The sequence below is a fragment of the Scyliorhinus canicula genome, chromosome 3, assembly GCF_902713615.1.
Source record: "Scyliorhinus canicula chromosome 3, sScyCan1.1, whole genome shotgun sequence".
NCBI lineage: Eukaryota > Metazoa > Chordata > Chondrichthyes > Carcharhiniformes > Scyliorhinidae > Scyliorhinus > Scyliorhinus canicula.
This window is the reverse complement of record NC_052148.1, coordinates 75,162,115-75,175,574: the sequence shown is the minus strand read 5'-3', so window position 1 is coordinate 75,175,574 and position 13,460 is coordinate 75,162,115. Positions and strand designations below refer to the sequence as shown.

The window sequence follows — 13,460 nt, the reverse complement described above, 5'->3', positions numbered from 1 at the left end:
CCAGCCATTTATTTGTTCTCCATTATAAAGTCCCCTGTATCCAATTGTAAGGGATGTACATTTGCCTTCACCAATCGTTTTCTCTTCAGAAACCTGGAGAAGCTTTTACATTCAGTTTTTTTGTTCTCTGCAAGCTTACTCTAATACCCTATTTTCCCCTTTTTAATCAATCCCTTTGTCCCCGTTGCTGAATTCTAAACTGCTCCCAATTCTCAGGTTTGCTGTTGTTTTTTGTCAATTTGTATGCCTCTTCTTTGGATCCGATATTACCTTTAATTTCCCATGTAAGCCATGGTTTGACCACATTTCCCATTTTATTTTTACATCAGACAGGAATGAAGAATTATTGCAGTTCATCATGCACTCTTTGAATGTTTTCTATTCCCTATCCACCATTATCCTTATAAGTAACGCTCCTCAATCTTTCATAGTCAATCAGTGTCTAATACCATCGTAGTTTCCTTTATTTAGAGTCAGGACCCTAGTCTCAGAATCAACAACGTCACTCTCCAGCTTGATGAAGAATTCTATCATATTATGGTTGCATATCCCCAAGGGTCCTCGCACAACTAGATTTCCAATTATTCCTTTTTCATTATACAATACCCAGTCTGAGATGGCCAGTTCTCTTGTTGGTTTAAGTTCTAGTTGGAGGGAAACTTGTTGGTGGTGGTGTTCTCATGCATCTGCTTCCCATGTACCTGCTGCCCTTGTACTTCTAGATGGGAAGAAGTTTCAGGTTTGGAAGGTGCAGTCAAGGAAGACGTTGAGAGTTCCTGCGATGCATCTTTAGATGGTACACACTGCTGCCACTTTGCACAACAATGGAGGAAGTGAATTTTTAAAGTGGATAGTGTGTCAATCAAGCAGATTGCTTTGTCCTGCAAGTTGTTGAGCTGCTTGGATGTTGTCAAAATTCTGCCTTCGTAGACAGTCTTTGGGAAGTGAGAAGGTGAGTTACTGTCCAAAGTATTTCCAAAGCATGCAACAATGGTAATACCATTCACAGTCAGGTAGAGATGGTTAGGCTCTCTCTTGATGGGCATTGCCTGACACTATTGTGCCGCTTGCCAATTATCAGGATTCCATTTCATTCTCTGGGTTTCCCCATCTCTGTCACATCTGTTCTTATGACGCAACCTTCCACAATGGTGAAGAGATGTCTTCTTTTTTCCCCTACTGAGAAATCCATCGTGGTTGACAGGACCTTTCAACCGTGTCCGCCACATCTGTTGCACTACCCCATCACCCTTTCTCTCCTCTCCCAGAAACACAATGGGGTTCCCTTGTCCTCACCTTCCACCACACCAGCCTGCCTCCATATTCAATGGAACATTTTTCGGCATTTCTTCCATCGTCAGAGTGAGACCATCACCAAACGCATCTTCCCTTCACCGCCCCTTTCAACATTTTGAAGGGCTATTGCCTCCATGATACCCAGATCCAGTCCTCAGTCATCCCCAATATCCCATCCCCTTCCTACAGCACCTTCCCATGAAAACACAGGAGACATAATGTCTGCCCTTTCTCCTCATTGTCCAAGACCCAAAGACTCTTTCCAGTTGAACCAGCGTTTTCCTTGTACTTCTTTCAATCACGTCTTCTCTATTCAGTGTTCACAATACGCCGGGGGGGCGGGGCCGCGGGGAGCCGAGCCCGGGGGGGGGGCCGAGCCCGAGGCGGGGGGGGGGCCGAGCCCGAGGCGGGGGGGGGGGGGGGGGGCCGAGCCCGAGGCGGGGGGGGGGGGGGGGGGGGGGCGGCGGGCCCGAGGCGGGGGGGGGCCGAAGCGGAGGCGGGGTGGGCGGGCCCGAGGCGGGGTGGGCGGGCCTGAGGCGAGGGGGGCGGGGCCGAGAGGGGGGGCGGAGGGGGCCGCCCTGGGGGAGGGCGGCCACCGCGCATGCGCATTTGGCACCGGCCCAACTGCGCATGCGCGGGACCCGAGTCTGGCGCCCCCTAGCACATGGCGCCCCGGGCGACTGCCCGAGTTGCCGGTGCCTTGGGCCGGTCCTGGTAGCATGGTGGTTAGCATAAATGCTTCACAGCTCCAGGGTCCCAGGTTCGATTCCCGGCTGGGTCACTGTCTGTGTGGAGTCTGCACATCCTCCCCCTGTGTGCGTGGGTTTCCTCCGGGTGCTCCGGTTTCCTCCCACAGTCCAAAGATGTGCGGGTTAGGTGGATTGGCTATGCTAAATTGCCCGTAGTGTCCTAATAAAAGTAAGGTTGGGGGGGGGGGGGGTTGTTGGGTTATGGGTATAGGGTGGATACGTGGGTTTGAGTAGGGTGATCATGGCTCGGCACAACATTGAGGGCCGAAGGGCCTGTTCTGTGCTGTACTGTTCTATGTTCTACTTCAGGTTCTCCCATTCCAGTCTCCATGAAACTCTGCTCCAGGCTTTACCGATTACATTACCTATGAAACACTGCTTCATGTTTTACCTATTCCCGTCTCCACAAAATTCTGCTCCAGATTTTACCCATTTCTGTTTCCTGAATCTCTGCTCCAGATTTTACCCATTTCTGTTTCCTGAATCTCCCTGAATCTCTGCTCCAGGTTTTACCCGTTCCAGTCTCCATGAAACCCAGCTCCAGGTTTTACCTATTTCAGCTTTACATGAAGTCTTTGCCAATGCGCATGTGCAATGCCAGCAGGTTTCCGCCGTCGTTCTTACACCGGATGTGAGTGGGTTCTGGTTCAGATCGGCCGCCGTTTAAATGGGTTAAGCTGGAGAGATCCGTGTAAATTTCATTCAGAAATAATTGCGGAGATTTCGGGATGATTGAGGTGGTGGCAAAACTCCTTCGGGGCCCGGTGTTTCTGACCGGCGAAGTATTGGAGTGTGTCATAACTTTTACCAACCCCATGACTGCCCGCTCCACCTCGGCCAGCAGGTAAGAACAGCGCGAGCGAGCGCCTGTCCCTCTGCACGACAGTTACCAGGCAACCAGCGCGCGGCCGGCTCGTCACCGTGGTAACCAGTTGGTTTAGGCTGCGAGCTACCCCGGTAACCAGGTGGCTCAGGCTGGGTTGTCCCGGTAACCGGGTGGCTCAGGCTGGGTTGCCCCGGTAACCGGATGGCTCAGGCTGGGTTGCCCTGGTAACCGGGTGGCTCAGGCTGAGTTATCCCGGTAACCGGGTGGCTCTGACTGGTACCTGTCCACAAGTAACGTTGTCAGTCAGTGTTTCACCACAATCCCCTCCCCCCCCCCCCCCCAAAACCTCTGCCTCCCCCCCCAAAACCTCTGCCTCCCCCCCAAAACCTCTGCCTCCCCCCCCCCAAAACCTCTGCCTCCCCCCCCAAAACCTCTGCCTCCCCCCCCAAAACCTCTGCCTCCCCTCCAAAACCTCTGCCTCCCCCCCCCCCCAAAACCTCTGCCTCCCCCCCCCAAAACCTCTGCCTCCCCCCCCCAAAACCTCTGCCTCCCCCCCCCAAAACCTCTGCCTCTTCCCCCCCCAAAACCTCTGCCTCCCCCCCCAAAACCTCTGCCTCCCCCCCCCAAAACCTCTGCCTCCCCCCCCCCCAAAACCTCTGCCTCCCCCCCCCAAAACCTCTGCCTCCCCCCCCCAAAACCTCTGCCTCCCCCCCCCCCAAAACCCCTCCCTCCCCCCCCCCAAAAACCTCTGCCTCCCCCCCCCAAAAACCTCTGCCTCCCCCCCCCCCAAAAACCTCTGCCTCCCCCCCCCAAAAACCTCTGCCGCCCCCCCCCCCCCAAACCTCTGCCGCCCCCCCCCCCCAAACCTCTGCCGCCCCCCCCCCCCCCAAAACCTCTGCCTCCCCTTTCCTCCTTTATGAAATGCCCAAGCTTTCGGTCATTTGCCCCCATCTCCTTATATGGCTCCTTTGTCAGATTTGTTTAGTGTTCATGTGAAGTGTCTTGGGATGTGTGGTGAATGTGTTATAGTAACCATTCACCACTGTACTACATTGTATCATGCTGTTGCCCATGTGGGCTCCACCTATGGACAATTGTACTGTTCTACACTGATTGTATCATGTTGGTGCCCTTGTGGGCTCCGCCCCCTTGAGGGGAGGTATAAAGAGCAGCTGCCCTGTAGGTAGCTCTCACTTGCAGAGCAGTCGCAGGCAGGCACTGTTCTAGTCAATTAAAGCCTCTGTTCACTTCAATTTTCTGTCTCGTGTGAATTGATGGTCGCATCAGGATGTTTTATTATGTTCTTGCCTCCTCCGGACGTCCACAGCATCACAGGTGCTCGTCTTCAGCCAACTCGACTCACTCCACGTGACACCAAGAAATGGCTGAAGGCACTGGATGCTGTAGTACTAAAGACTTGAGCTCTAGAGTTAGCTGCACCCTTAGCCAAGCTGTTCCAGTATGATTACAATGCTGATACTTATCTGACAATGTGGAAAATTACAATCTGGTCAGTTGCTGCCCCATGAGTCTACTCTCGATTATCAGCAAAATTATAGACGGTGTTGTCGACAGTACTATCAAGTAACAGAGCAATAACCTGCGCACTGATGCTCTGTTAGCGTTGCACCAGAGCCGCTCATCTCCTGACCTCATTACAGCCTTGGTCCAAATGTGGATAAAAGAGCTGAACTGAAGATGGGTGGGGAGAGTGACTGACCTTAACATTAAGGCAATGTTTGACTGACTATTACATCAAGTAGCCTTGCAAAATTAAGGTACATCCATGACAAAGGGGACGGCATGGTGGCACAGTGTTTAACACTGCTGCTCACAGCACCAGGGATCCAGGTTCGTTTCCGACCTCGGTTGACCATCTGTGTGGAGTTTGCACGTTCTCCTCGTGTCTGTGTGGGTTTCCTCCGAGTACTCCGGTTTCCTTACACAATCCAAAGGTGTGCCAGTTAGGTGGATTGACCATGATAAATTGCCCCCAAGTGTCCAAAGATTGGATGGGGTTACGGGGATAGGGCGGGAGATATGGCCTAGGTAGGGTGCTCTTTCCAAGGGTCGGTGCAGTCTCGATGGGCTGAATGGCTTCCTGTACTGCAGGGATTCCATGGTTCTATGAAATCAGTCTGTTTGATCGGCACCCCATCCATCAACATTCAGTGCCTCCACCATTGATGCACAGTGGGCTGCTGTGTGTACTGTATGCAACATATGTGTAGATTCGGTGGATTTGCAATGCCAAATTGCCCCTTAGTGTCTAAAAGGTTAGGTTGGGTGACTGGGTTTATGGGAATAGGGTGGAGGCGGGGGCTTAAGTAGGGTGCTCTTTCCAAGGCCCGGTGCAGACTCGATGGGACGAATGGCTTCCTTCGGCACTGTAAATTCTATGATTCGAAGATGCATTGCAGCAACTCGCCTAAACTCCTTCAAAAGCACCATCGAAACCTGCAACCTTTACCGCCTAGAAGACCAGGGCAGCAACTTAATGGGAACATCATCCACCTGCAAATTCCTCTCCAAATCTCTCACCATCTTGACTTGGAACTATATCACCGGTTCACTGTTGCTGGGTCAAAATCCTGGAACTCCCTAACAGCACTGCGGAGTATCTACAACATATGGACTACAACGGCTCATTGAAGCTGCTCTCTATCACCTTCACAAGGGCAATTAGGGATGGGCATTTAGGGACCTACATTCCATGAAAGAGAAAAAAATGTTAATAGTGCTATATTAATATCAAAGGTGATTGTCTCCCTAGACGCAGAAAAGGGTCGAATGGAAATACCTCAGAAGTACTGGAGCGGTTTGGGCTTCGAACATGGTTCACCTCGTGGGTAAATCTCCTATACAACGCTCCCATGGCGAGCGTACGGACCAACAGCACCAACTCCCGATACCAGCAGCTGCACAGGGGCGCCAGACAAGGATGCCCACTGTCCCCGCTGCTGTTCGCTCTAGTGATCGAGCCATTAGCAAATGCTCTCAGAGCAGCAAAAAGCTGGAGGGGGATCCGAAGGGGCGGCAGAGGGCACAGAGTCTCACTTTAGGCAGATAACCTGCTCCTCTACATTTCGGACTCCCAAAGCAGCATGGACGGAATCATCGCGCTCCTGAAAGAGTTTGGCGCCTTCTCGGGTTGCAAACTCAACATGAGCAAAAGCGAGGTCTTCCCACTACACCTACAAGTAGGGAGTCAGCACGAACGGGACTGCTGTTTAAACAAGCCCGACACAAATTCTGCTACCTGGGGATCCACAAATGGAACCTCACCAGTCTGACAGAGGAAGTAAAAAAGGGCCCTGCAAAGATGGACCACACTCCCACTCTCCCTCGCGGGGAGAGTCCAGACGACCAAAATGAACGTACTGCCCAGGTACCTCTTCCTATTCAGATGCATCCCAATCTACATCCCCAAGGCCTTTTTCAAAGCACTAGACAAACTAATCATGGCGTTCGTATGGGGGTGGGATCTCAAAGAAGGTCCTACAAAAAACAAAATCCAAGGAGTGGGGGGGGGGGGAGGGGGGGCTAGCCCTCCCAAACCTACAATTCAACCCTGGGTGGCGACAGCCGAGCGAATAAGGGAATGGATCAAGGAGCCTGAAGCCGAGTGGGTACGCGCAGAAGAAACCTCCTGCAACGGGACCTGCCTTCGGGACCTCGCCATGGCGGCACTCTCATCCCCACCCAAAAAAACAGCCCGGTGGTGATAGCCATCCTCCAATCCTGGAACCAACTACGGCAGCAATTTGGCCTGACCAAAATGTCGGACAAAGCTCCCATCTGCAACAACCATGGGTTCACACCAGCGCTGACTGACACCACCTGTAAAAAGTGGGGACAGGATGGAGGGGCACTGACAGTCAGGGACCTATATACGGACGGCAAGATCGCAACACTGGACAAACTGACAGAGAAATTCCAGCTAGCCGGGGGAACGAGCTAAGGTAACTGCAACTCGGCAACGAGACAAAGACGTACCCACAACTGCCACGACAGACGCTACTAGAAGAGTTACTGGACGCAAGCATACTAGACAAAGGGAACTGTAGCAACATGTATGACCGACTGGTGGAAAGGGCCGACACCGTACTGCACGCAAGGAGAAAGAAATGGGAGGACAACCTGGGGATTGAAATAGGGTGGGGACTCTGGAGCGAAGCACTGCATAGGGTTAACTCCACCTCCATGTGCGCAAGGCTCAGCTTGACGCAACTAAAAGTTGCTACAAAAACAAGAACTCGTATGAGTAGGTTCTTCCCGGAGATGGAGGATAGATGTGAACGGTGCCAAGGAGGCCTGGCCAACCATGCCCACATGTTCTGGTCTTGCCCCTGATTTGTGGAGTACTGGACAGCCTTCTTCGAGGCAATGTCCAAAGTGGTGGGGATGAGGGTGGAGCCATGCCCGAAAGTGGCGGTCTTCGGGATATCAGACCAGCCGGATCTATTCCTGGGGAGGAGGGCAGACACCCTTCCCTTTGCCTCCCTGATCGCCCGCCATAGAATCCTGTTCAGCTGGCAGTCAGCAGCACCACCCAGAGCTGCAGACTGGCTGTCTGACCTCTCAGCATCTCTCCAAATGGAGAAAATCTAATTCGCCATCTGAGTGTCCTCTTTCCCCCCCCCCCCCCCCCCCCCCCCCACCCACACACACAAAAACAGATGCCTACTTGTGTGTTAAAAATAATATTGCCAATTGTACAGAGTTGCTGTTGTTGAGCTCGTAAATAATACCCTACTAGTTATATTATTTTTTTTGTGTGTGCTCTTTTCTATATTTTTTATTCTGTGTACATAACGGTAAATATACTTTGTTCAAAAACCCAATAAAAACATTTATAAAAACAAAAATAGTGCTATATAAAGTCAAGTTGTTTGGTTGTTAGCGGATAAACATGTTGGTGGATATTGCTGGCTCATGCAGGGTGAAATATTGATAAGTAAGGTGTGACATCTGGGGGAAAAAGAAAATTGTTTAAGTCAGTATTTATCATGATGAATTAAGAAACAATGGGGAGAATTTAATGGAAAAATTTATAAATTCATTTGTGGCGGGATTTTCAGGGAGTTTCCGCCAACTGCCCAGGTTGCCCTCCACTATTTAATGACTCTTAGTCACTTTTTTGGGCCCTGGGGTTTAGCCCACACTTAGAATTTTTTTCAGCAATGCGGAGCTGAACTCAAAGATCGGACTGCCATTTTGAAAGGCTCCCCGGCTCCCGGTCTCTAAGTGAGCGTGTGAGTCACTCTCTACCTGTGGGTAATGTCCTCTCTGCAAACATGGGCACTACTGCACAACTCCCCCAAGTGAGTATACCCTGCTATGGGGTTCCTGGGGAACCCCCTCTTCAGGCTGCCCCGCACCCCGTTACAGGCCCCCCCCCCTCCAGGACCCGCACCCATCATTTCCCCCCCCAACCTCCCAGAGGCCCCGCCGTACCTGCCATGCGCTTCCCCTTCCCCCCCCCCCCCCCAACCTTCAAAACCCCCTCCACCCTCCTTTCATGGGCCTGGCACCCCCTTGGGCCCTGACCCTTGGCAGCGCCACCCTGGGACCAGGCATACTTGCACTGCCACACTGGTACTGGGCAATACTCCTGCCAGCTTGGCAGTGTCAAGATGTCGGCACGGGCTTGGAGGGCCGAAAGGCCTGTTCCTGTGCTGTACTTTTCTTTGTTCTTTGACTCATGTCATGAGAAGGAACATTGGTTTATATTTTTTTCTCCCAGCACTGAAAGGAGTATTAGGACCAATTTCAATATACCTAGAATAACTGCCCTGGATTCCACAAATACTTGGAAGTTCATTTAGTTGCTTAATTGTCTAATTGATTGTCCAAAATGTAATAATTTTAAAAATCTAATTATTATTGTTACATCTAGGTTCGAGTGGCATTAGGCTATTTCAACACTTTTCCTGCTGGAGTAGCGATGAAATGACCAGAGGTTCGGAAAGGAATTTGTGAAATATGCTAAGATAGAGTTAAAGCATATTTTTTTCCCAGCAACCTATATATTTTAAATATAATAGAAGCACCTCATGTGAAAATGATGAAATAGCTTATTAGAGGTTAACAAGTTTGTGAAATGATTTTGAAACTTGAGCCACGGGTTCTGTCTTTTATTTATTAGTGAGATGTTGGCATGGGCAAGTGCTCAGATACATTGCCAGTTTCATACAAGTGAGAGTCGTGTTGCACTTCCACCCTCTGAAGACACAAAGCATGATGTGCAGGCCGAGAATGAAACAGTTTTTGTTCCAAACAGAGGTAGGAGATTTTTTTCTCAACTTCTTCCTACTTTTGGTATAAGGAGACCTGATTATTTTTGTTCTTCAGTTTGCCACTTTTTGTAGTGTGACTTTATTACTTTTACACTATCTTGAGATTATCCATGTTTGAAAGTTTATGCCGACGAGCTCATTATCGATCCTAATGTGAGATATTAAATAATTTGTTTTATGGGGGGAGAACTTGGCTGAATTTCTTTTTATATTTTCTGTTTTAATCGCTTTCTTATCAAAGTACCTTCTCTAATTTTCTTCCTCACAATGTCACCCTCAATCACTTTTGTCCACAAGACTTTCCTCCTCCCGTTACCCCATCAATTCCATCACATTGATGATCACAGATGCTGGCTGAAATTGTAAATGGCAAGGCTTTTAGATTAAATTAAATTTACAGGGGTGTAGTATGGAACTCTATTCATAAAGACACTCTACTTTTACCACATTATATTGCCCACATCCACATTCGTATCGATTTATTTGTTGAAACTTTCACCCATATGTTTGTCACCTCCAGGTTTGACAATTTTAATGTTCTTTTCTGAGCCCCCAGACTGTAACCTCTGCAAATTTCATATCATTTATAATTCTGTTCCCTGTATCCGATACTGCACCAGGTCTCAGTTTCGCCCCGTCACTGATGACCTACATTAACTTCCAGTCCATGAATACCTCTAATTTAAAATGCTGATTGTATTTAAATCTCTTTGTAGCCTCCTTTCTATCTCTCTCCTCTTTCTATCTCTCTCATATACAGCCAAACATTCCCACCTAAACACTGAAACGAAAGGCCAAGATATCCTCATGGTTTTTCTCCCTCAGTTTCTGTACCAGTGACTTCTGCTCCTCAGCATTTAAACTTCTTAAAACTTTGTGTTCACCACCTTCTTTTAGCATCTCCCGCCACATAAACCCAGCTACCCATAAAAAAAAAGTAAATTCTGCGATCTTAGACCATAAGACTATAAGATATAGGAGCAGAATTAGGCCACTTGGCCCATCGAGTCTGCTCCGCCAATCAATCATGCTGATATTTTCTCATCTTGCCATCACACCGCTTACTTTCACCTCTGCAGTGCCATTTGTTGCCTTCCATTGTTGTTGAAACTTTTTATGTTTTATTAAACCATCCCAATGCTCTTGTGGTGGTCACGCAACTTACACCCTCTATAAACCCGAGCTCACCTAAAATTCCTTTGCCTGTGTTTTCACTATCACAGACGTGATCACCCTGTGCTTACTGACCTGTATTGGCTCCAGAAACACTAACTCCTCATTTAAAATTCAGATTATTGTATCAAACTCATTCCATAGCTTTAACCCCCTGTTGATAAATGCTTCTTCTTTTGGCTCTACAAACCCCTGAGAACTCTGCGCTCCTCCAACTCAGATCTCTTGGGCATCAGCCACCACCACCAGCCCCCTATTAGCCACTGTGACCTCAGGTGAGCTCTTGAGCTGTGAAATTCCCACTCTAAACCTCTTTGCCTCTCTACCTTTCACTCTTCCTTTTAAGATGCTGCTTAAAGCCTACCTCATTGACCAAGAATTCGGACACTTGTCTTAATGTCTCCTTCTTTGGCAGTGTCCACTTTTGTCAGATTATGCTCCTGTGAAGCACCTCGGAACAATTAACTGTGTTACATCGTTATGTAAATGTAAGCTGTTGTTCCTCTCACACAGGCCCCTTCTGCATTCCCCCTTTCTTTGCCATACCATTGGTGGCTTTTGCTCAACTCGCTTGGCTCCATTCTCTGGAAATTGTCTGCTTTCACCTTCAGCACCTCCCTTTTCCCCTTTGAGAACAATCTTGAATCCACCTCTGTCCACCACCCTTCATTAACATGATGATTATTTATTCTCTTGCACTTCTGTGAAGTGCCTTGTGATTTTAATTTTTCTTTCCTATCGCCATGTTAAAGGTAAAAGCAAATTACTGTGGACGCTGAAATATGAAAAACAGAAAATACTGAACGATCTCAGCAGATCTGACAGCATCTGTGGAAAGAGAAGGGAGCTAACGTTTTGAGTCTGGATGACTCGAGCTTTGACAAAGAGTCATCCAGACTCAAAACGTTAGCTCCCTTCTCTCTCGACAGATGCTGTCAGACCTGCCATGTTAAAGGTGCTGGATAAACGCAGGTTTTCGCTGTTGTTTCAGTATCACCCTGGGCAATGTATTTACCTGTTTTATTCAGTTTTAGCTATCAATTTAATCTTTTAGCAGAATCATTCTATTTATTTCCAGGTGAGCGAGGGAAATGTATTCTAGCCACTCCACCCAAGATACTGTTCTGTGACCTGTTACTTGATCCTGGTGAATCAAAGTCCTGTAAGTATGCATATTTTGGTATTCTGATCTATACAAAAACATATTCCACCATTTTAACAGCAATTTAAATAGAGGCAGAACATTACTTGTTCTACGTTTTACCTGTAATAACTGTGATTACTGTTTAAATACTGTGAACACTTTTGGTCACACCTGGAGTACTGTGAACAATTTTGGCCCCCTTATCTAAGGTAAGATATATTGGAATTGGAGGCAGTCCAGAGAAGGTTTACTGGGTTGATCCCAGATATGAGGAGAGGTTGAGTAGGTTGGGCCTGTACTCTTTGGAGTTTAGAAGAATGAGAGTCAACCCTATTGAGACATATAGGATTCTCAGGGGGCTTGATAGGGTAGATACTGAGAGGTTGTTTCCCCATGTTGGAGAGTCTATAGACTCCCTATGGTGCAGAAGGAGGCCATTCGGCCCATTGAGTTTGTACCAATCCTTTGAAAAAGCACCCTACCGTGGCCCAATACCCTGCCCCATCCCTGAAACCCAGCTCAACCGTTGGACACTCAGGGGCAATTTAACATGGCCATCCACCAAACCTGCACATCTTTGGACTGTGGGAGGAAAGTGGAAAACTCTGAGGCAACCCACGCAGACACCCGGAGAATGTGCAAATTCCACACAGACAGCACCCAAGGTCAGAATTGAATCTGGGTCCCTGGTGTGGGAAGGCAGCAGTGCAATATACTGTGCCAATGTGCCGCCCAAAACAGGACTTTAGTGAACCAATAATCGTTTCATGGTCAGCATTACTTAGACTAGCTCTTCCAAAATTTTTTATTAATTGACTTTGAATTCTACCGGCTTCCATGGGAAGCTGGATTAGCCTGGGCCTCTGGATTACCAACCCAGTGACATTATCACTCTGCCACCCTCTCATGTGGACAATTTTTGTCTAGGATCAGAGAGTGTAATCTCGGAGTAAGGCATTACCCATTTAAAACAGAGATGTGCAGGAATTTCTTCTCTTGGAAGGTAGTGAATCTGTGGAATTCTTTACTGCAGCGAGCTGTAGAGGATGGGTCATAAGTATGTTCAAGGCTGAGACAGACAGATTTTAAACAGTAAGAGAATCAAGGGTTATGGGAGAGGGGGCTGAGGCGGAACAGTCTGTTGGCCATAGTGTACCCAATGGTAATATTAAGAGGAGGAGAGACAAAAGCCATAAGTTACTGAACATATCAGTTTATATCATAGTAGGGGACCATTCAACGTATTGTCTGTGCTGACTTTTTTGCCAAAACAGTTCAAAATTAAACCCAGTGCCCTGCTTTGTACCTCATAACTCAATTTAACTCGATTTCCTTAAAAAGAGACAGTGATCTCTGATGCCACTATTCCTTAGCAATGCATTCAATGGTGTAATGAAATTTCTCCTAACCCTTCTCACTCTCGTAGCAATTTTAAATTGATGACCCATGTATTACTAATTCCCAACCAGTGGAGATGCTCTTTCCTTATTCATTCTTATCAAAGCCCTTCCTTATTTTAAATTTTTTTCTTGGCTTTCTCTGTTGTAGTGGATGTAATATCAGTATCTTGAGTGTCGGGCATCATCTTGCTGAATCTCTGTAACGTAAGTTCTTTTGTTTTAATGTACTTTCTAGAATGGAGCACCCAGTGCCACTGTTGCAAAGTCCTAACCATAGTACACATGCAACTTGATCATCATAAGAACATAGAACATACAGTGCAGAAGGAGGCCATTCGGCCCATGGAGTCTGCACCGACCCATTTAAGCCCTCACTTCCACCCTATCCCCGTAACCCAATAACCCCTCCTAACTTTTTTTGGTCACTAAGGGCAATTTATCATCGCCAATCCACCTAACCTGCACATCTTTGGATCACTCATGTATGCTGTACTCCTGTTTATAAAATCTCAAAAGAATTTTTGTTAATGTTTGTTGAGTGGTCGCATCCTGGATCTGAATCAAGGCCATTTG

At 48.0% G+C, this 13,460-nt stretch overlaps 1 protein-coding gene across 2 annotated transcripts in view; it reads left to right on the top strand.

Moving 5' to 3' along the window:
• Positions 1-2,632: 2,632 nt before the first annotated feature.
• Positions 2,633-13,460, top strand: part of rgp1 (GP1 homolog, RAB6A GEF complex partner 1) — a 35,079-nt gene continuing 24,251 nt past the window's right edge. The window contains exons 1-3 of one of the 2 annotated variants that reach the window (XM_038790753.1): positions 2,633-2,889; positions 9,020-9,156; positions 11,422-11,505. In XM_038790753.1, coding sequence (XP_038646681.1) covers positions 2,774-2,889; positions 9,020-9,156; positions 11,422-11,505 — 337 coding nt within the window. In that variant the 5' untranslated portion in view covers positions 2,633-2,773. The remainder of the gene's footprint in view (positions 2,890-9,019; positions 9,157-11,421; positions 11,506-13,460) is intronic. The other variant, XM_038790752.1, reaches the window with a different exon arrangement.